Raw genomic sequence first — 23,454 nt, 5'->3', positions numbered from 1 at the left:
TCAAGTTCTCCAATTTCACGGGTCCTATCGAGTATACCAAGTGAGTGCTTCTCCTGTCAGACTCCTTATAAACAATTTCATCCTTAGTTTCTCATTCCTCCCCACTCCGATCAACTTGTCACAATAAGCCCTCAGATGTGCGTGAGGGTCCCCCATCCCTTCAAAGGTGTTGAACTTTGGGAGTTTTTACCCTACTGTTATATCTACATCCGGGTGAATACATAGGTCCTCAAAATCCAGGCTTTCACTTTCTCGGGCAACTTGGAGACTCTTTATTTGCCTTCTCAACATTTGCAACTGCTCAGATACCGACTCTTCTTTCTTACGCCGGGCCTCTCTCTCCATCTTGGCGTACTGATCGATCTCATATGGCACCCTGACCATGACAGGTGTTGTAAAGGTAGGTTTAGTAATGGCATATACAGGAGGATCGTACCACTCATAAGTAGCGACAGGTGCCACAGGTATGTGCTGGTTGGTGGTGAAAGTGACCTCGTCATGAGGAGGGGTATTTGCATTAGTGTTAATAGGCGGGATCTGTGATATCTAAGGATATTGCAGTACGTATGGAGTGTGAATAGGGGAGGATTCGGTGGGTTAGTGGGTGTTACTGGAGTTATAACTTGAGTGGTGGGGGTTGAAGTTGGAGTGTTATTATTTTGGCATGATGTTGAAGGAAAATGATCTAGGAGTGAATCCAAAGAATGGAATCCAGGTGGTTGAGGAAGTGTTGTCACGGCCAGGTGCGCCAATTCTCTGATATGTTGTACTTCTTTTCTTAAGGATTCCATATCCTGGGCCATCCTAGCCACGTGCTCATCATTCCTAGTACTGTCCTTTTCCCCCAATCACCCTGGGCTGTCGGCTACGACCGAAGCATGTTCAGTTGGGACTTCTGCAGCTAACATCTTTCCCTTAGACCTTAGATTGTATGGTGGCTCCACCGGTTTTAGTCGACGTAAACCAACTTTCTTTTACTTTTTTTGGGAAATAATAAAGCAAAAGAAAAATAATAAGAAAGAAAAGAAAAAGAGAAAGAATCAGTTTCTTCATTTATGCGAGCAAGAAATCACATAGAGCAGATAATTCGTGCATTACTAAAATTCGCAGGGACCTCTCATTGCCGGAGGTAGGCCTAATTCGCGGATGTTTGACAGACATTTACACTTGACACATTTAGATCTGAATCAATTTGTTTTCATTGATAATTTGGACTGATACAAGCGGGAGCAATGCTTACATCACATAGTTTCATAGGCTTAGACAGATTGCCCTTTTGGAAAGTAAAAGAGAGAACTGGGGATAAAGGTATAAAGTAGAGAATGGAGGGGAAATCAACCAATTCTAATAACCATCCCCTGAGTTGCTCCCTGTACCCTTCTCTTCTTCTGGCTCCTCTTCCGGATCATCCTTCGGGTCTTCCTCAAACTCTTCCTCAACATCATTGAATTCAGACTCCTCCTCTGGATCTTCTTCTGGTTCTGTGCTTGACTCTATCTGGATGCATTCTAGTACCCGATCATCCTCTTCAACCGGTGGCAACATATGGTCAATGGACATCGGGACCACCTGACGATGCATTGATGTGGTCATAAGATAAAGCGGCAAGATATCATGGTAAATCTACTAAGCAACCACCGCATCCTCTAACCAAGTTATACCTTCTTTGCTCGGGCGGGCCAGTTCTTCTTCATTAATCCAAACGTAGTACTCGGGGGTGCACCATGAATTTTGACCCTTAGGCATTGTTACCGGGTCATTCCACTCTTGTTGTAATTTCCTTATCCTGGGAATTTGAGTTTGGCCATTGTATCCATCCTCGTATAGCGTCGTCCTTGTCCACAGAAGCACATCTTGGATCATACCAAATTGTCTGAGGACCCACAGAGGTGAGTAAGGTTGAATGCCTTCTAATCCATTCAGCTCGATGAAGTACTTTTGGGGAGTCCTTAAGATTGCTCTCCTACCTAGCTAAGAGAGTTTCCAGTTTATCCATTCTCTTTGTCAGATTGGTCAGTGTTTCCCTCCGATCATAGTATTGACACCTACTAAGTAGTCGATAGTAGCCCCCCGTTGGAAAGTGTTTGGTAGCCCAAATCTGCAGCAGCAAGTTGCATCCTTTGAAGAAATCGTATCCTTGTGCACATGCGGATAAGGCTCTCAGCATCTCAGCTAATACCGTTGGCACCAAAGTAGCTTGAAGATTACCATGAAAGGTAGCCAGGACCACTGGTAACAGGTTCATGTTGATACGGACCCATCGCTGTGGGAATACCAATAATCCCAACAATGCCATTGAGAAAGTGATAGGCCTGAGGCTCTCCCATGTCGCATGGTCACATTGGAAATCCCCTGAATACCACTCGTAGCTTTCACGGTGCACAAACCTGCCGAACTTCTGGTCGAGGCTCACCCAACCATCCTCGATACTTCTGAGACTCCAGCTATTGGTAAGACCTAGAGCATCCAAGAACCGATAACGGGGCATAGTAACTGGCAGCATTGGCTTTCTTCCGTTGAATGGATGCTCCGTAAAACTTGTGACTTCCTCCAATATCAGTACCAGCCCACAGTCACCAAATTTGAATACCACTTTAGTTGGATCCCAAATTCTATCAACAGGCGAGTGAGCACCCTGTCTGCTTGAATGTTCATCAATGTTGTTAATGCCCCTAGGTGCGTCCGAACTTCGTCTCCGTGTTCCCAACGAATATTCATCCACCACTGTTTCAGCTAATGTGGTGCTCCCATTAACATAGTAATTTCAAAGATGTTCTGGTTGATTTCCATTTTTTGAGGTGGGTAGAAGAAAAATATTTGGGTAAGTGTTTGCTTTAGATTTGTAAGTGTCTCGTCATGTTTGTTTGTCATTCCATAGAAATTATGTCATTGGGTGCATGACCTGTTGACATCAGGGTGGCTTCCCTAATTGTGTGTTGGTGCCTGGGACCAAATCACCTAAGATTTATACGGTATGACCTATTTTACTAGAGTAGAGTGTTTCCTACTTTTGAATTGGACTGAGAACTACGAGAAGTTATGTCAGTTTACACGACAAAGCCACTCTCTGAAACTAGAGAGTCTTAAAAAGAAGGTTCTGAGGGATGTAAAAGGCAACCCTCGCCATTGTGTGTGATAGTGTAAGGCCAAGACTCGATTAAAAGAGATGTAATGACAGTGTATATAAAGCAGTAACAAACAAGGGTGTAGCAGCAATATAGCAAAGTGAGCAGATAATTGTAAAGAGCAGATAAGGCATGTAAGCATGTAATTACAATTTCGATCATAATCAAAACAATGTACAAATAAATCTAGAAGCCAAATGTGTCTAAATCTGCTAAGTTCAGAACCTAAGTGTATATTCCCCAGCAGAGTCGCCATGTTGTTGCACCCTATTTTACACTAGTCAAGACAGGATTCAGCTTATGGTTTCTCTGTTGTTGATGAAAGAGAGTCACCACCTAATATTTAAAGGTATACTAGGGTACCTATTTAATTACTAAGTCATGTTCTTTGTTGGTCCGCTAACCAGTGAGATTATGGGTAAGGGTTCTTGTTCTTCTAAGGGGAAGGTGTTAGGCACCCCTTAAAATCTACCTGATGTAGCTCTATAGGATTTAGACTAAGTTTGGGATCAATTATTTATAAAAGGCTTTGACTAGTGATAAGGAATGCTGCTTACTATATACACAAGTATGATATTGGTAGAAAGAATGCGGGGTCCTAAAGGGATGCGAGTTTAGGAGGAAGTTCATAAGATATATTGAAGAATCTTGAAATTGGTATATAAGTGGTCTAGATTTTAAAAGTTTATAAAAAAATATTTAGTTATTAAAATACTTTGATTTGGGAGACGGTTATCAACATAATGCTAAAAGGATTTCTTTAAGAAAGCGAGCCTAAAATTACCTTAGATTCTGAGGGTTTTTGAAGAAGAGGTCATTTGCCGAAAATTCCTTAAAGGCGACAGTTTTGAAGTTCTGATGTTTCTTTTGAAGAATGAAGTTGAAATCTGATTTTCCCTTTTTGAAATAGAGATGCTTTTTTTCTAAGTTCTGGATTTCAAAATCTTTAAAGGAAAGAAGGGTGAGTGAAAAACATAATAATTTGCGAGCAAATTATAATTAGTGAGATAAGGATCTACTTCTAACTGATTTTATTTTTAAATCCTATATTGTTTAAGGCTTGCCTAAGTTCATATGATACCAAAACATTAAAGAAAAGCATGCATGCTAATATATGAATGTTATATACATGAGAGATAGAACAAGAATAAAGACATAACAAATACAACTAACATTAAACTAGTTGAAGCAGTAAACCAAACTAACGGGACAGTAATACTAATAAAAGAGTTGAGGGAAAGAGGATTGGACTCTATGATTGGGCCTCAAGAAGGTAGGCCCAGCAATAAAGAAACACGAACACAGGTGAGATTGGACTCCTGGACTAGATGCAATAAGGCTAGAATTGGGCCTGAGTTCATCAAGAACTCAGAGGCCCAAACAGATGTACATATCAAAAATAAGAAAGTCATTAGATATATATCAAATATATTCAGTGTATTCTAACTACAGATCATATTATGAGGCATATGACAAATACACAAACAGATAATCGAAGCAAAAAATAAGATTAATATGGTAGAGCAAATTCTATAGTAATGTGGTGGTTTTACCTAGCAAATAATTCACATTGGAAACCTTTCGCTGTCATTAAACACTAAACCCTTAAAGAACTGGATATGTCAATGACTTCGGAGCTAAGGAGGGAGCCCCACTTAAGGTTGATGCTCCCTTTGGATCCCCCGACACTTTAAAGTTCCAAAGGGACTCAAGGCCTAGGGCAATGCTAGTGCCGAGGAGGGCAGCCCAACCTAAAGTCAAATTCTGCTCCCAAATACCTTTACTCGACGACATATTTTCCTTACGGGTTTAAGTGCCAATGAGGCCCTTCCAATGCAAACTAAGTACTAAGGTATTACCTACCACAAAAATACACTTTCCTTCCTAACATAAGAATATATAGCCTACAGGATACCAAACAAACATATATCAAGTGAATTTAAAGGTCTAACTTTCAAACACACCTGGATGAGAAGCAGGAACATCACAAGTATGGTATAAATATATGAACATTAGAGAAGAACATATTCTGAGGAAAGGCAAGCTATACAGGATCGTATATGCAACAACTCAGCAGATACAGATGTTCTTGTTTCTGGAAAATCAAATTTGAACTAATTGGTTTGGTTCTAGCACATACATAGGTTGGTAATACTACTTTAACACTTTTAAAAGTCATCATGAAGATTCAGAAAACACGGTCATGGCTAACTATTTACAGAGGTTATCAAAGATTTCTTGGACAAGATCAATTCTCTCAATAGGTCTACAAGTCCACAGATTAAAACATAGAATCTTTAGGGAATTCAACAGAGTCATACTCCTAATAGTGTTAGCTTCAAACAAATCATCATGTTCAGATAGCATCAACAAAGGTCCTTGTAAGATTTTAGGGATCGGATTTGGTTTTCAATTTAACAGTAGGGAGAGTTGAGCTAGAGTTGCAGAGACTTCAAGGTATACCTGTTGTCCGCTCACAAGCCTCAGAGTCACCTTCTGTTGTTTTTCCTCATTACTGTTATTTGTATGCCAAAACAATGTATTTGAGATTTTTAGTGTATTCTTAGTAGAGCTTATGACTTCGTACTACTGGTTTTGAGATTATATGATTGTTGGTCAATTTTTCATCAAGGTTATGTTATTTATCTGTTTTTATCTAATGACTTATGTAGTTTTAGTTATGTTAATCTCATTATGTGTTAGGCTTACCTAGTCTTAGAGACTAGGTGCCATTACGATCTTTACGGTGAGATTTTGGGTCGTGACATGTTGGCTAGAGCTCCAGGTTCAGGTTTTACGAGTCATATGCAAGTTTAGTAGAGTCTTGCAGATCAGTGCGGAGACATCTATACATATCTTCGAGAGCTACGAAACTATTTGGAAATTCCACTTCTTTATTTCTTATCATGCGGATTTGTTGAGTTTGGAATTTGAGCCTTTGTCTTTCTATTCTCTCATAGATGGTGAGGACATGAGCTTTAGTTATGGACGATGTTTCCCCGGTGCAGGTGTTACTAGAGGACGGGGAGAGGTCGAGGCCGACGCCGAGGCAGAGGCGGAGCACGTGCTGCAGTGAGGGACAATGCTAGAGCAGCAGCTGAAGAGCCACCAGTAGCTCCAATTGTGGAGCAGGCACCGGAGGCACATGTTGCTACCCCTGGACTTCAAGACACTTTACTTCCCGAGCATGATCAGTAGCTTGGCTCAGGCGGGGTTTATGTCAATTGCACTAGTTACTTCTTAGACTAGGGGAGGAGCTCAGACTCCCACCGCTTGTACTCTATAGTAGCAAGCTCATGTTGATCAGACTTTGAGTGTTATGCCAGTACAACCCGTGATTCCGTTTCAGCCAGAGGTCAGGCCAGTGGCATCAGAGGAGGAGCAGAAGAGGCTTGAGAAGTTCAAGAAGCATTTTCGTCCTACTTTCAGTTGCGCAACTTCTAAGGATGCACAAGGTTTTCTGGACCAGTTTCACCGTATCCTGCACATTATGGGAATAGTGGAGGTGAGTAGGGTTGACCTTACTCAGCTGACGGGGTCAGCATGTAGATAGTGGTAGCCTTATAAGGAGAGTAGGCAGCTGGCACAGTGCCCCGTACTTGGGCTTAGTTCTTCGATATGTTTTTGAGGGAGTTTATTCCACAGACCCTTAGGGATGTATTGCGCATCGAGTTTGAGTAGTTACGCCAGGGAACTATGACTTTGTTTGAGTATACTATGAGGTTTAGTGAGCTATCTCGTCATGCACCTGCTTTGGTTTCTACTGTTAAAGAGATTGTCCGCAGATCATTGAGGGACTTGGTTACGATCTTAGATTAGGGATGGAATGGGAGTTGGAGATTGATACTTTATTTTAGTAGGTTTTGAAGATTGCTAGGAGGTTGGGGTGCATCCGTAATTAGGAGAGAGGGGATAGGGAGGCCAAGAGGCCTCAAGATTTTGGAGGGTTTAGTGGTACCCGCTCTGCAGTATCAGATTGCCATGGCAGAGGCTTCATCAGTCGACCGGTTCAATCTGCACTTTTGGTCAGTCACAATGCTCCAGCTATTCAGGGACCTTAGAGCACCTATTTTGGACAACCATCTTCCAGTGCACCTCCTTCACAAGGTTCCTACAACGGTTATTCTAACCGTCCGGGTCAAACTCAGTTCCAGCAGTCACACTCGCAGAGAGGTTATATTGAGTGTGGTGATACCAGGCATATGGTGAGGGACAATCCTAGACTTAGGAGAGGTGGACCTCCACAGGGTACTCGGGCTATAGTTGTTTCTTCAGTTGCTACTCCACATGCACAGCTAGCTAGGGGTGGAGGACAGCGGGTAGAGGACGTCCTAAAGAGGGAGGCAAGGCCCGTTGTTACGTTTTTCCTGGTAGAACTGAGGTTGTCGCATCAGATGCTATAGATATTGTCCCAGTTTATTATAGAGATGCATTAGTTTTATTTGATCCAGATTCTACTTATTTGTATGTGTCATCCTATTTTGCTTCATATTTGGATATGTCTTGTGATTCTTTAAGTATCCCTATTTATGTTTCTAAAACTGTTAGGAATTCTATTATGGTAGACTATGTGAATTGGTCATGTTTGGTCACCATGGGGGGTTATGAGACTAGGGTTGACCTTCTATTACTCAATATGATGGATTTTGATGTGATTTTAGGCATGGATTGGTTGTCACCCTATCACGATATTCTGCATTGTCACGCTAAAATTGTGATATTAGCAATGCCGGGGTTGTCGAAGTTGGAGTGGAGAGGTATATTGGGTCATGTACCTAGTAGGGTGGTATACTTTATGAAAGCACATCGGATAGTTGATAAGGGGTGCTTGGCATACTTAGCCTTTGTGAGGGATGTTAGTGCTAATACTCCTACCGTTGAGTTAGTTTCGGTAGTGAGAGAGTTTCTAGATGTACTTCCAGTAGATCTACCGGGCATGCCACCCGATAGGGATATTAATTTTGGTATTAAACTTGGTGTCGGGCACTCAGCCCATCTCTATTCCACCATATCACATGGAACCGGAGGAGTTGAAGGAATTAAAGGAACAACTTCAAGAGTTGCTCGATAAGGGTTTCATCAATCCAAGTGTCTCACCTTGGGGTGCTCCAGTTCTATTTTGTGAAGAAGAAAGATGGCTCTATGAGGATATGTATTGACTACAAACAGCTGAACAAGCTTATAGTCAAGAATAAGCACCCATTACCGCATATTGATGATTTGTTCGATCAGCTTCAGGGTGTTAGGGTATTCTCGAAGATTGATTTAAGATTGGGGTACAATCAGTTGAAGATCCGGGCTTCAAAATATTCCCAGAACAGCTTTTAGGACCCGTTATGGTTACTATGAGTTTTTGGTGATGTCATTTGGGTTGACCAATGCCCCAGCAATCTTTATGCACTTGATGAACGACGTTTTCCAGCCATATCTTGATTCCTTTATCATCGTGTTCATTGATGATATATTGGTGTATTCTCGTTGCCGGGAGGATCATGAGCAGCATTTGAAGATCGTGCTTTGGACTTTGAGAGAGAAAAAGCTATATGTTAAATTCTCCAAGTGCAAGTTTTGGCTTAATTCGATGGCATTCGTGGGCCACGTGGTGTCTAGTGAAGGGATTAAGGTGGATCCAAAGAAGATTGAGACAGTTCAGAGTTGACTCAGACCTTCTACCGCTACTGAGATTAGAAGTTTTCTAGGCTTGGATTAATATTATCGCCGTTTCATGGACTGTTTTTCATCCATCACAACTACTTTGACTAGATTGACTTAGAAGAGTGCTTCATTTAGGTTTCTAATAAGTGTGAAGAGAGCTTTCAAAAGCTCAAAGTTGCCTTGCCTACAGCTCCAGTTCTGGTTTTGCCTTCAGCATCGAGTTCTAATACAATTTATTATGATGCTTTACGCATTGGCATTAGGTGTGTATTGATGCAGGATGGTAGAGTGATTGTGTATGCTTCGCATCAGTTGAAGCCCCATGAGAAGAACTACCTAATGCTCGATTTGGAGTCGGCAGCCATCATTCACGCACTGAAGATTTGGATTCACTATCTCTATAGCGTGTCTTGTAAGGTGTTCACGTATCACAAGAGTCTACACACTTATTCAAGCAAAAGGATCTAAAATTGAGGTAACAGAGGTGGTTGGAGCTACTAAAGGACTATGACATCACTATTCTTTATCATCCCAGGAATGCCAATATGGTGGCCGATGCTTTGAGTAGGAAGGCTGAGAGCATGGGTAGTCTTACTTTTATTCCAGTTGGGGAGAGATCATTAGTGTTGGAAGTTCAGGCTTTGGCCAATAGGTTTGTGAGGTTGGATGTTTCGGAGCCTTGCCAGGTTCTTGCTTGCGTGGTATCACGGTCTTCTTTTTTTGAGAACAACATGGCACGTCAGTATGACGATCCCCACTTGTTTGTCCTTAAGGACACGGTGATGCCAAGGAGGTGACTATTGGTGATATGGGTGTTGGGGATTCAAGTCTGGATTTGTGTGCCCAATGTGGATGGGTTGCGTGAGTTGATTCTTGAAGAGGCCCATAGTTCAGGGTATTTCATTCATCCGGGCGCATCAAAGATGTAACATGATTTGAAGCAGCACTACTGGTGGAGAAGAATGAAGAAAGATATTGTGGAGTTTGTGGCTTGGTGTTTGAACTGTCGGTAGGTAAAGTACGAGCATTAGAGATAAGGTAGTTTGCTCGGAGGCTTGATATCTCAGAGTGGAAGTGGTAGCGTATCACTATGGATCTTATAGTTGGACTTCCACGGACCTTGAGGAGATTCAATGTAGTGTGGGTCTTTGTGGACAGACTGACCAAGTTTGCACACTTCATTCCAGTCATGACTACCTACTCATCAAAGCAGCTAGCTCGAATTTATCTTCGTGAGAATGTTTCCCTTCATGGTGTTCCGGTGTCCATTATCACGGATCGAGGCACATAGTTCACATCACATTTTTGGAGATTAGTGCAGCGTGACTTGGGCACATAGGTCGGGCTGAGTATGACGTTTCATCCCCAGATGGACAGACACTCCGAGCGCTCTATTCAGATCTTAGAGGACATTTACGTGCATGTATTATAGATTTTATGGGTTCATGGGATCAATTTCTACCACTAGCAGAGTTCACCTACAACAACTATCAGTCGAGTATTCAGATGGCTCTGTACGAGGTCTTATATGAGGTGATGTCGTTCTCGATTGGTTGTTTTGAGCCTAGGGAGGCTAGGTTGTTAGGCACTGATTTTGTTCGAGTTGCTTTGGAGAAGGTGAAGTTGATTCAGGATCCGCTTCGCACACTGCAGTCCAGACAGAAGAGTTATGCTGATGGAGGGGACGTGATGTGGCATTCATGGTGAATGAGAGGGTTCTGCTTAGAGTTTCACCCATGAATGGTCTGATGAGGTTCAAGAAGAAGGTCAAGTTGAGCCCTCGATATATTGTTCCTTTTAAGATTCTTGAGAGAGTGGGAGAGATGGCCTACAGACTTGCATTGCCACCCAGCTTATCAGGAGTTCACCCGGTGTTCCATGTTTTCATGCTCCGAAAGTATTATGGTGATCCGTCACATGTGTTAGATTTTAGCTCAGCGCAATTGGACAAGGATTTGACTTATGTTGAGGAGCCGGTGGCTATTTTGGACAGACAAGTCCGCATGTTGAGGTCGAAGAACATTACATCGGTGAAGGTTCAATGAAAAGGTCAACCAGTCGAAGAGGCGGCTTAGGAGACCAAACATAATATGCAGAGTTGTTATCCTCATCTTTTTGGCACTTCAGGTATGTCTCTATACTCTTTAGTGGATGAACGTTTGTTTAAGATGGGGAGAATGTAATGACCCACCAGTCATTTTATGTATTTGAGCCCTATTTCCCTTTTTGAAGCTTCTTGTATGTGTAATTATGGTTTTATGACTCGCGGGAATAGTTGGTTTCATTTTAGGGAAGTTTTGGATTGGTTTGGGATCATTGTTTCTTAGTTTGGGAGCTTAAGTTGGAAATATTGATCGAAGTTTGACTTTTATGAAAACGACACCGAAACGATATTTTGATAGTTCCAACAGGTTCGTATGGTGATTTTGAACTTAGGCATATGCCCAAAATTGAATTCGGAGGTTCCTAGGTTAATTTGGCTCTTTTTGCCGTAAGTTGGAAATTTAAAGGTTTAGAAATTTCCTAAGTTTGATCGTAGATTGACTTTATGACTATCAGGATCATATTATGGTTTAAGGACTTGATATAAGTTTGTTTTGTCATTTGGAACTTGTCTGCAAAGTTTGGTTTCATTCCGAGGTGGTTTGCTTGGAATCAGATGCTTGGTTGTGATTTTAGCGAGTTTTAAGTTGCATTATATCTCCCAAAAATAGCCTCTCTACCCCTCCGGAGCCTCCGGGGTAGGGATAAGGTCTGCGTACACTCTACTCTCTCCAGACCCCACTTATGGGATTTTTACTAGGTTGTTGTTGTTAAGTTTCAATGTAATTTTCATGTGTTTTGGTGTCCAATTCGTGATTTCGGATGTTATTTTGGTATTTTGAGCGTGTGAGTGAGTTCGTATGATATTATTGGACTTGTGTGGATGTTTGGTGCGGAACCCTTGGGACTCGGGTGAGTTTCGGACGCATTTTAGATTGGTTTAAGCTGGAATCATAGTAGCTGGTGTGTTGGGAGTTCGCATTTGCGATCACCGCATTTGCAAAGGGGGACTTGGAGATACAGGCTTCACATTTGCGAATCCAGCAACGCAAATGCAAAAGGGGATTTGAGGCTGGGCATGTCGCATTTGCAACCATGTGGTCGCTTTTGCAAAGAGGGGGCTGGCAGCTGCGGCTTTGCATATTTTTGAGCCACATCAGGGATTGCATTTGCGATCCATTTTCCGCATTTGCGAGGGTTCACAAATAGGTCGCATTTGTGACTTCTGCAACTGAATAAAAGGTTGGGTTTTCGGGACTTAGTCTCATTTATCATATTTTTTAGCCCTAGACTCCGTGCGATACAAATTTTGGAGGAGATTTTCATACAACGCTATTGGGTAAATAATTTAAACTCACTTTTGATTCTATAACATGATTATTTATGAGTTTTAACATCTAAATCACGAGATTTGAAAAGAACTTTTAGGCATTTTTTACTATGTTTTGAAAAATAAAAATTTGAGATTTGAGAGTCGAATTAAACTCGAAATTGGCAACCAGACACATATTTGGACTCGTGGAGTTATGGGTAGTTGAGATCTTCCCTTTGACTCGGGTTTTGATCGGACAAGCCCGGTGTTGACTTTTGGGAAATTGTGTAAAGATCCTACCTTTATTAATTGAAATTAGTTTCTCTTGCATTGTTTGATATTATTAAGTCATTTTTGGTTAGATTTGATCCAAGCGGAGGTGGATTTTAAAGGAAAAGCTATTTTTTAAGTGTTGAATTGGTCTAATCGAGGTAAGTATCTTGTCTAACATTGTGGGGAGGGGGGGACTTCCTCTTAGGAATTAGTCTAGTTGCATTATTTGTATTATATGGATCGGCGTGTGCATAAGGTGATGGGTGTGTGCACAGGCGTATGTGTGGTATTTGACTAGATTAGATCTTAGGCTATTAATATGCCCTTATTTGGAGTTATTTGTTATATGAAGCACGTTTCATATTTAGTATAATTCCCATACGTTTGTGTTATTGTTGAAATTATTGTACACGTGTTGTTGAGTCGTGGGCTATGTATTGTTGTGGCATTGGTATTGTTATTTGGGAGATGTTATGGCATATGTGCACGTGAGGTGCGAGATGCGCATGCGGCGACATAATGGTGGTGTGAATTGATGCGCATGCGGCGAGATAAGGGTTTCATTCGCATGTTTCAAGTAAGGGAAAATACTTCATTTTGATGCACACACGGCTAAATAAGGGGCTTATGTGCATGAAGCTATTTCGGGAAAATGTTTTAAATGTGAGCTCATAAGGGTGATTTGTGACTTGTGACTCGTGATTATGAGATGTGGTACCTCGGGGTGATTCTTGTTGTTATTCTTGTGTTGGAATGGCTTGATGATTTGAGCATATCAGTATTTCCTTAACTGGCTTCACTTTGTGTTTTACTTATTTTGGTTAATTTTGTCGTGTTATCACATGTTTACTTCTTGTTTCCATTTATTGATTATGCTTTATGTTGTTAGTTCTGTATATTGATATTCTGCACATGTTATATGTCTAGTGAGTGACTTGACTTGAACCTCATCACTACTCCACCAAAGTTATTCTTGATACTTATTGGGTACCGCTTGTGGTGTACTCATACTATGTTTCTACACATTTTGTACAGATCTATGTACCGCGGATCGTGCCGGATGGTAGAAAGTTGAGCAAGAGTTGCGGAGACTTCAAGGTATATCTGTTGTCCGCTCACAGTCCTCGGAGTCACCTTCTTTTATTTTTCTTCATTATTGTTATTTGTATTCCAAAATAGTGATGTATTTGAGATTTTTAGTGTATTCTCCGTAGATATTATGACTCCGTACTGCTGGTTTTGGAGATGTATGACTGTTGGTTAGTTTTTCATCAATGTTATGTTATTTATCGTTTTTTATCTAATGACTTAAGTTGTTTTAATTCTGCTGATCTCACTATATGTTAGGCTTACCTAGTCTTAGAGACCAGGTGCCATCATGATCCTTACAGTAGGATTGTGGATCGTGACAAAAAAAAAAGGTAATATCAATACCTAAATATTAATCCGAATTTACATGAATCTGAATGACAATGAACAAGAATTGACAATTGGTAACGTAAGTAAATATAGGATACATGTAATCCCACAAAGGAATTTCTTTTTATGAATTGTTTATTTTAAATATTTAGTTAAATAAGTCGTATCTTGCTCGGACCAATAAATAAAGCTGAGGTTATAATTAAAGTCACTAATAGAAAACCGAAATAACTAGTTATAATGAGCATGGAGGGGCTAAATCGAACGAAATATGTTCTTTTTATACATATGTTTACATAATACTCGGCTTGTCGCTACTTTGATTCAAAAGGTAACCGACGGTTCCCGACTTTCTTTACTTTTCACAATCGTAACCACGTGTCATTCCGATTACTTCATCCATAAATCTTTTTTATATTTCAAAATAGCGATACACTCTAATAAAGTAAAGGAGAAGCTTCCATTCTAGAAGTGGTAGCTTCCCGCCTCCCTCGGGGTGAGAAGTTCCCTTCCCTATCTCTAAAACCGCTAACTTTGGTACCTGGTTCCTTGATTATAAAAAGATTTATAATGAGAATCAGCTGAAGCTTATTCAGGATCTTTCTTGTCCGACAGTCTTACGCTCAATCCCTTGCTTCTTGGTCCAACTTAGGAGTAGGGGCTATAGAGCTTTTTCTGTAGGCTGCTATGCTAGTTGTAGCTGGAGCTTATGGAACTGCTTATTCACAAAGACTTATTTAGTCATGCAGCTTGCTTTTATGGCTCACGTATGAACAACAAAGCTCATGCAGATTGACATGGATGATCTGGGGGTTGGTATATAAAACTCGTGATAGAAAGACAACTTCAACGAAAGGGAATGGAATGGGAGTCCTGAAGAGGATTTTTGTTCTTTCTTTTTTATAGGAAATCCACTAGGTAAGGAGCCTAGGGCTAGTTTTTATATACATTTGAAACAAAACATAACAAAAACAATGTAGCATGTGTCTTACACAATGTAAGGAAATGATCTATGAAGATTACTTAGTCCCTAAATACCAAATTTGAGCATATGGTACCCAAACTTGTTAGTACAATCATGTATCAAAACTAGCCACATATAGATGCAGAACTCGAGTATGCTATCTTCACTGCCCAAAAACTGGGCAGCTTCCTCGCTTGTTGTATGACTGCTTTTGCTCCAGCTTTGCATATGGTCGTGGCTGTAAATGACTCCATGAACCTTGATCAAACTGTCCTCCATGATGTATATATGCAATGCAAACACATGACACTAGCCCTCGTATCTTATGAATGCACACAAATGCAAACTTTTGTGTTGTCCCCGTATTGGTGCTCCTGATGCATGTCTCAACTGCCATCCAGATTTCGAAGTTGTTCCTTGCCATTACCATGAATTCCCAACAAACATTCTATTCTTTAAAGTCCACAAATGCACATGTATCTGGTCCAATGCACACACATTTTGTGTAAAACAACACTGTCCTAGTTCGACACCAATGGACATTATTTGCTTCCTGTGTATGCTTCCACTCCATGTAAACTGATTGTTCATATTATTACCTGCTTCTGATAGACAAAAAAAAAAAAAACAAGTATTGGTTACACCATACTCGTGTCCAGCAGCTGTTTCTTTTGTGTTTGTCCAAGTGCATAGCTATTCTGGGCAGTGTTGAAGAACGGCCAGTTGCTACTTTATTCCTTCTTGATTTGATACCTATGTTGCCACTCCATTTTATGTGATGTTTACTAGGGCTGAAGATGTTAATTAGTTCAACCAAACTAGAATCAACTCCAACTCCTAGTGTATCCTCTTGTATCATAGCTTCCATGCTTGTGCCTATCCTTGCTTCCCCTCCAATAGAATGGGTACAAAGTACTAATACCACCATTTGAAGGTTAGTAAAAAGATAAGGCATGGATACAGTAACATCTCCTACAAAAGAGAATACAAAGTTAGAATAAAACAACACCATCATGTTCTCCTCCCTAAGGACTTGAACATGATGGTCGTATGTACTACTCATATCCTCCTCCATCACCATTGTAACCTCCTCCTCCTCATCTCCTAACTCCTAACTCCTGGACACTCCTATTCTCAAGTAGGGACATTGGAATTTATCATTATTCACAATTCTTCTACCTTGTACATCCAGATGCATGAAACCAACACATTCAATAGGACCTTTGTCTAAGGCATAGTTAGCCAAATGATTTGTTTTCCTCTCTAAATATATGTGATACCCTAGCATTGCAACTCCCCAGAATCCTCCTTATTTCCTCCACATATTAAACCATCACCCAAGGTGGTTTCCGACTTCCCTCAATTACTTTGTTAAGCATCATTAAATCAGTTTGTAGCCAAATATAATTGAGTTGGTGTTGAGAACAATACCATAATGCTTCTGGTATAGCTAGTTCCTCAGCCACATATTTGTACTCTCCTGAATCTCTTGCCACACGCATGAATAACATCTCCAAGTGTATCCCTCATGCAAAAACCAATCGCACTCCTGCCAGGATTTCCTCTAGATGCCCTGTAAGTATTAGCCTTAACCTATCCAGCCATAGGGAATTCCAACAACACCTTATGCACCTTCAATTTTGGAGTATAATTCTCCATCATATGTAGCAACTCCAACCATCTATGAGGAACATGATGAAGCCCAGGCTTTCTGAATTTAACCAATGCTTGAATGGTAGAAGACACTTGATAAATAACCCTACTTATAGCCACAAGCTCCCCATGTTTGTACTTATTTCTCCTCTTCCACAATTCCCACACAATGATGCATGGCAATGCTTGAAAAATTGGCTTTAGTCTAGGTATTACATGGATTGTCCAACACTTCACCACTGCTTGATGCAAGCTTAGTCCTTCCAATGACAATCCTACAAATGAAAAGAAATAAGACCATACCTTTGTAGCAGCATATGATTTGAAAAATGCATGTCCCCGTGTCTCCTCGTCCGGGTTTGAGCAACACCAACATCTAGAGGAATCAAAATAACCCCATCTTCTAAGTGTATCTTCTATTGGTAGTCTACCCTTCCATACTTTCCATATGAAGAAAGAAATATTAAATGGCAATCCTTTCACCCACATGTTTGTATAAACTATGTTAGGATCCCTTCTACTTCTAATATATTCCCAGGCAGATTTGACACTAAATACACCCCTAGTTTCCAGCATCCAGTAGGGTTTATCTTGGTCATCTTGTAGTAATGGAGGCTTGAAATTTACCAGAATATGAATTGCTAGATCTTCAGGTAAAATCTCTCTCGATCTATCTTCATCCCAGTCTCCATCTTGCACTACATCACTTATATTATGCATTATTTTATCACAAAAGAAATCTTAAGGAGTAACAAAGTAGAATGCACCCAAGCATGTCGAAGTATCAAACCAAAATAGTGATGACCCCATCTTTGGCTGCCACCAAATTTGGTGCTCTACCAAATCTCAATGTTCAAGCATTTTCCTCCATGGATGTGACCCAGCTCTCCAAGAAACCACAATAGCATTCAATTTTTTCTAATATTTTTTACTCATAGATGAACTCCGGAGTGTAGGTTTTGTTCTAAATTCCACCATAACTTGCAAAACAAAGCCTTTGAGACATCATATAAAGACCTAAAACCCACTCCTCCTTCGTTTGCTGGCAATCACAAATTCTTCTATGAAGCTGTCACGACCCAAACTACCATGTCGTGATGGCGCCTATCGTGGTACTAGGCAAGCCGACACTTCACCGAAAATAACACGATATTTCATTTCTTTAAGATAAATTCAAGCTATTTAATAATAAAAACTTCATAAAGAAAATTCTAAACAATGAAAGTGCGGAAAGAAAAGCCCGACATGGGGATGTCACTAGTCATGAGCATCTACTATAATTTGTCCAACAATACTGAGACTAACATAGTCTCGAAAGTAACTACAAAACAACTATAGGAAGATAGGAGGGAGAAGAGTAGGGCTGCGATCGCCAGCAGCTACCTTGCTAGCTCCGAGAAGATCTACAGCTGGGATAGTCAACAGCTGCTACCGGGTCCTGATACGCCTCGATCTGCACACAAGGTGCAGGGAGTAATGTGAGTACGCCAACTCAGTAAGTAACCAAAGTAAATAAAGGCTGAGAAGTAGTGAGGATCAATAAAGCATTTAAAGTTCACATCATGAAATCTCAAAAAAATACAACAGGCTTTTAAAATAAGAATTTGAATCAAATCATCTCGTTTAAATCCAGCTCTAGTAAAAATCATTTAAAGATATTTTTCAACTGTTTTCAACAAGGCTCAATGCAAAGGTGAGCAAAAAAATGATGAAATCACAAGCCACCCCTCGGGCAAAACATCACTCGTAGACAGCCCCTCAGGAAAACCTCACAGTCACTCGTATACAGCCCTTCGGGCATACCTCACAATCACTCGTAAACAACCCCTCAGGCATACCTCTCCATCACTCATGCCTCCCAGTCACTCGGCACTCGGCACTCGCACTCAGTAGGTACCTGCGCTCACTGGGGTGTGCAGACTCCGGAGGGGCTCCTTCAGCCCAAGTGCTATAACAAGCCAACTCGTGGCATAAATCAATCAGGCCGTCGGCCTCACTCAGTCATGAATCAGTAAAACATGTTTCGACGTGCAGCCCGATCCCATAAATACCCTCATAACTCAGGCCCTCGCCTCACTCAATCACAAACCTCTCAAGCCACTTGGGCTCTCAGTAAAAATAGGGTACTCAGTCCAAAACAACATTTATATGCATCAAAACAGAGTAATAAAGACTGAGCTATGAAATCAATAAGTATAACATGACTGAGTATAGATTTTCAATCAAAAATAGTGAGAGGATAGTAAGAAAAAGGCCCCTAAGGGTCTAAACAGCTCTGGCACAAGGCCCAAACATGGCATTCAGCCCAATTTACAGAAACTCTTTCTAAATCACATAAGTATCATATAGTTTCAACCAAATACGCAACTTTACAGTTGCTACGGAACGGACCAAGTCACAATTCCCAACAGTGCACACCCACGCGACGGTCACCTAGCATGTGCGTCACCTCATAATAGTAAAACGATACGAAATCTGGGGTTTCATGACCACAGGACTAGAATTACAATTGTACTTACCTCAAGCCGATCAAAATGCTACTCCGCGATGCCCTTGCCTCTCGAACCGGCCTCCAAATGCCTCAAATCTAGCCTTAAACAATTCGATACAATCAACACGAGCTAAAGGAATCAATCCCATTAGAAATTCAAGTTTTAGGTCAAAAGTCAAAAAGTTAACTCAAAAGTCGGGCCCCGGGCCCACATCTTGAAATCCAACAAAATTCGTAAAATCTGACAACCCATTTGATTATGAGACTAACTGTACTTGTTTCACTCAAATCCGACTTCGAATCGGCTTTCAAATCCCAAAAATTCATTTTATGAAACTCCACCAATTGTCCCCAAATTCCGTCCCAAATCACGAATCGAATGATGAATTCAATGATATATTCATGAATATTAGCCAAAACCGAGTTAGAATCACTTACCCTAATGAATTTCTTGAAAAACCCTCGAAAAATCGCCTTAAACCAAGCTGCCAAAGTCCAAGATGTGAAATAAAACCCTAAGCCTCGCTTATATAGTGCTCTCTGAACCTTCATTGTGCAGTCCGCATAATTCCATCGCGTATGGACACACATCACTGCGGTCGCATAATTCTGCTGCGGTCGCGAGTCCTGAACCATTTTCCTTCTGCGATCTGCGTAAAACTTACTGTGGCTACACACCCCTCACCACGGTTCGCACAATTTTGTCGCGGCTGCATAACACCTCCGCGGTCCGCATAATTTCCTCTGCGGCCTCATAACACCTCTGCGGTCCGCACCAATTTGTGCGGTTCGCACTTCCAAGAACAGAGACCAGATACAGCTGACACCAGAAATCTGCCAACTCCCAAAGCCATCCGCTAACCACCCGAAACTCACCCGAGGCCCTTGGGACCCCAAGCATACCAACACATCCCATAACATCATTCAAACTTAGTCGAACCTTCGGATCATCCAAAACACCAAATTACCCTCGGACTCAAGCCTAAGAACTTCTAAACTTCCAATTCCGCAAACGACACCGAAACTTACCAAACCTCGTCCAAATGACCTCAAATTTTGCACACACGCAACAACTGACACTATGAACTTACTCCAACTTCCGGAATTCCATTCCGACCCCGAGATCAAAATTTTTCCATTGCCGACCAAAAATCGCCAAAATTCCAAATTTAGCCAATTCATGCCTAATTCTACCACTGACCTTCAAATTACATTCCGGACGCGCAACAAGTCCAAAATCACCTAACGGAGCTAACGTAACCGTCAGAATCCACATCCAATATCGTTTACACATAAGTCAACATCCGGTTGACTTTTCCCACTTAAACCTCTAAATAGGAGACTAAGTGTCTCATTCCACTCCAAGACCACTCCGGACCCGAACCAACCAACATGATACGATAAAACATGGCTGAAGAACACAAAAGGAAGCAGAAATGGGGAAACAGTGCTATAACTTATGAAACGACCGGTCGGGTCGTTACATCCTCCCCCTCTTAAACAACGTTCATCCTCGAACGAGTCTAGAGCATCTCTCGCTCGGTCTCCCAAGTAGCCTGCTCCACGGGCAGACCTCTCCACTGCACTTTCACTGAAGCTATATCCTTCAATCTCAACTTTCACACCTGCCGCTCCAAAATGGCCACTAGCTCCACATCATAAGTCAAATCACCATCTAACGAACCGTGATGAAATCCAAGACATGAGATGGATCACCGACATACTTCCGGAGCATAGAAACATGAAATACTAGATGCACACCCGACAAGTTAGGCGGCAAGCAAGCTTATAAGCCACCTCCCCAATCCTCGGAAGCACCTCAAAAGGCCCAATGAACCGAGGGCTCAACTTGCCCTTCTTCCCAAATATTATAACACCCTTCGTGGGTGAAACCTTCAGTAGAACCTTCTCCCCAACCATATAAGACACATCACGAACCTTTCTGTCAGCATAACTCTTTTGTCTTGACTGCGCTGTACGAAGCCGCTCCTGAATCACTTTCACTTTGTCCAAAGGATCCTGTACTAAGTCTGTACCCAAAAGCCTAGCCTCGCCCGGCTCGAACCATCCCACTGGAGATCTACATCGCCTCCCATACAAAGCCTCATATGGAGCCATCTGAATACTTGACTGATAAATATTGTTGTAAGCAAACTCTGCGAGTGGCAGAAACTGGTCCTATGAACCCCCCAAAATCAATGACACAAGTGCTCAACATGTCCTCCAATATCTGAATAGTGCGCTAAGACTGCCCGTCCATTTGAGGATGAAAAGCTATGCTCAACTCAACCTGGATACCCAACCCTCTCTGCACGGCCCTCCAAAGTGCGATGTAAACTATGTGCCTCTATTCGAAATGATGGAACCCGGCACTCCATGAAGGAGAACAATCTCTCTGATGTAAATCTCAGCTAACCGCTCTGAAGAATAGGAAGTACACATAGGAATGAAGTGCGTGGACTTGGTCAGCCGATCCACAATCACCCAAATAGTATCGAACCTCCTCAAAGTCCATGGGAGTCCAACTACGAAATCCATCGTGATCCGCTCCCACTTCCACTCTGGAATCTCTATCTGCTGAAGCAAGCCACCCAGTCTCTAATGCTCATATTTCACCTGCTGACAATTGAGACACCGAGCTACAAACCCCACTATATCTTTCTTCATTCTCCTCCACTAATAGTGTTGTCTCAAATCCTGGTACATCTTCGCGGCACCCGGATGGATGGAATACTGCGAACTATGGGCCTCCTCTAGAATCAGCTCCCGAAGCCCATCTACATTGGGCACACATATTTGGCCATGCATCCTCAATACCCCATCATCACCAATAGTTACATCTCTGGCATCATCATGCAGAACCTTGTCCTTGAGGACAAGCAAATGAGGATCATCATATTGGCACTCTCTGATACGATCAAGCAAGGAAGACCGAGAAACCACACAAGCTAGGACCCGATTGGCTCTGAAATATCTAACCTCACGAACCGATTGTCCAAGTCCTAAATATCAACTGCTAGAGGTCTCTACCCAACAGGAATGAATGCAAGACTGCCCATACTCATCGCATTCCTACTCAAGGCATCAGCCACTACATTGGCCTTCCCCGGATGGTACAAAATAGTAATATCATAGTCCTTTGGCAGCTCCAACCATCTCCGCTACCTCAAATTGAGATTCTTTTGCTTGAACAAGTGCTGGAGGCTACGATGATTGGTAAACACCTCACAAGACACACCGCAGAGATAGTGCCTCCAAATCTTCAACGCGTGAACAATGGCAGCCAACTCCAAATCATGAACTGGGTAGTTCTTCTCATGGGGCTACAACTGACGAGGAGCATAAGCAATCACTCTACCCTCCTACATCAACACACACCCAATGCCGACCAGAGAAGCATCACAATATACCATATAAGAACCTGAAGCTGATGGCAGAACTAACACTGGAGTTATGGTCAAGGCAGCCTTGAGCTTCTAAAAGCTCACCTCACACTCATCCGACCACCTAAAAGGAGCACCCTTTTGGGTCAATTTTGTCAAGGGTGATGCGATAGAAGAGAAACCCTGCATGAAACAACGGTAATAACCCGCCAAACCAAGAAATCTACGAATCTCTGTGGCTGAGGACAGTCTGGGCCAACTCTGGACCGCCCCTATCTTCTTCGGATCAACCTGAATACCCTCACTGGACACCACGTGCCCCAAGAACGCCACTGAACCGAGCCAAAACTCACACTTGGAGAACTTTGCATAAAGTTTCTCCTCCCCCAACCGCTGCAATACAATCCTCAAATGCTCGGCGTGCTCCTCCTGGCTACCAGAGTACACCAGGATATCATCAATGAAAACAATAACAAACGAGTCGAGATAAGGCTGAAACATGTTGTTCATCAAATGCATGAATGCTGCTGGGGCATTGGTCAGCCCAAAAAACATCACAAGGAACCCATAATGACCATATCGGGTCCTGAAAGCTGTCTTAAGAATGTCCGAGTCTCTGATCTTCAACTGGTGATACCCTGACCTGAGATCAACCTTGGAGAACACCCTCGCTCCCTGAAGCTGGTCAAATAAATCATCAATACGAGGCAAAGGATACTTGTTCTTGATTGTGACTTTGTTCAACTGCTTGTAGTCAATGCACATTCTCATAGTGTCATCATTCTTCTTTACAAATAGAACTGGTGCACCCCAAGGTGACACACTAGGCTGAATAAACCCCTTATCAAGGAGTTCCTGAAGCTGCTCCTTTAATTCCTTTAACTTCGTCGGTTCCATACGATACGGTGGAATAGAGATGGGTCGAGTGCCCGGCACCAAATCAATACCGAAGTTAATAACCATGTCCAGCAGCATGCCCGGCAAGTCTGCAGGAAACACATTTGGAAATTCCCTTACCACCGGAACTGAATCAATAGTAGGAGTCTCTGCACCGACATCCCTCACAAAGGCCAAGTAAGAAAGACAACCCTTCCCAACCATCCGTTGGGCCTTCAAAAATGAAATCACTCTACTAG

General features: G+C 41.9%; 1 protein-coding gene across 1 annotated transcript; it reads right to left on the bottom strand.

Moving 5' to 3' along the window:
• LOC109224738 (RNA-directed DNA polymerase homolog) lies at positions 22,664-23,083 on the bottom strand (the record flags this gene model as incomplete). The annotated part of the gene is made up of 1 exon (XM_019389261.1): positions 22,664-23,083. A coding segment is annotated over exon 1 (420 nt), but the record flags the coding sequence as incomplete, so codon positions are not given.

Source organism: Nicotiana attenuata, chromosome 3 (genome assembly GCF_001879085.1).
Source record: "Nicotiana attenuata strain UT chromosome 3, NIATTr2, whole genome shotgun sequence".
Taxonomy (NCBI): domain Eukaryota; kingdom Viridiplantae; phylum Streptophyta; class Magnoliopsida; order Solanales; family Solanaceae; genus Nicotiana; species Nicotiana attenuata.
The sequence above is the reverse complement of the archived record's forward strand: the minus strand, read 5'-3'. Positions and strand labels throughout refer to the sequence as shown.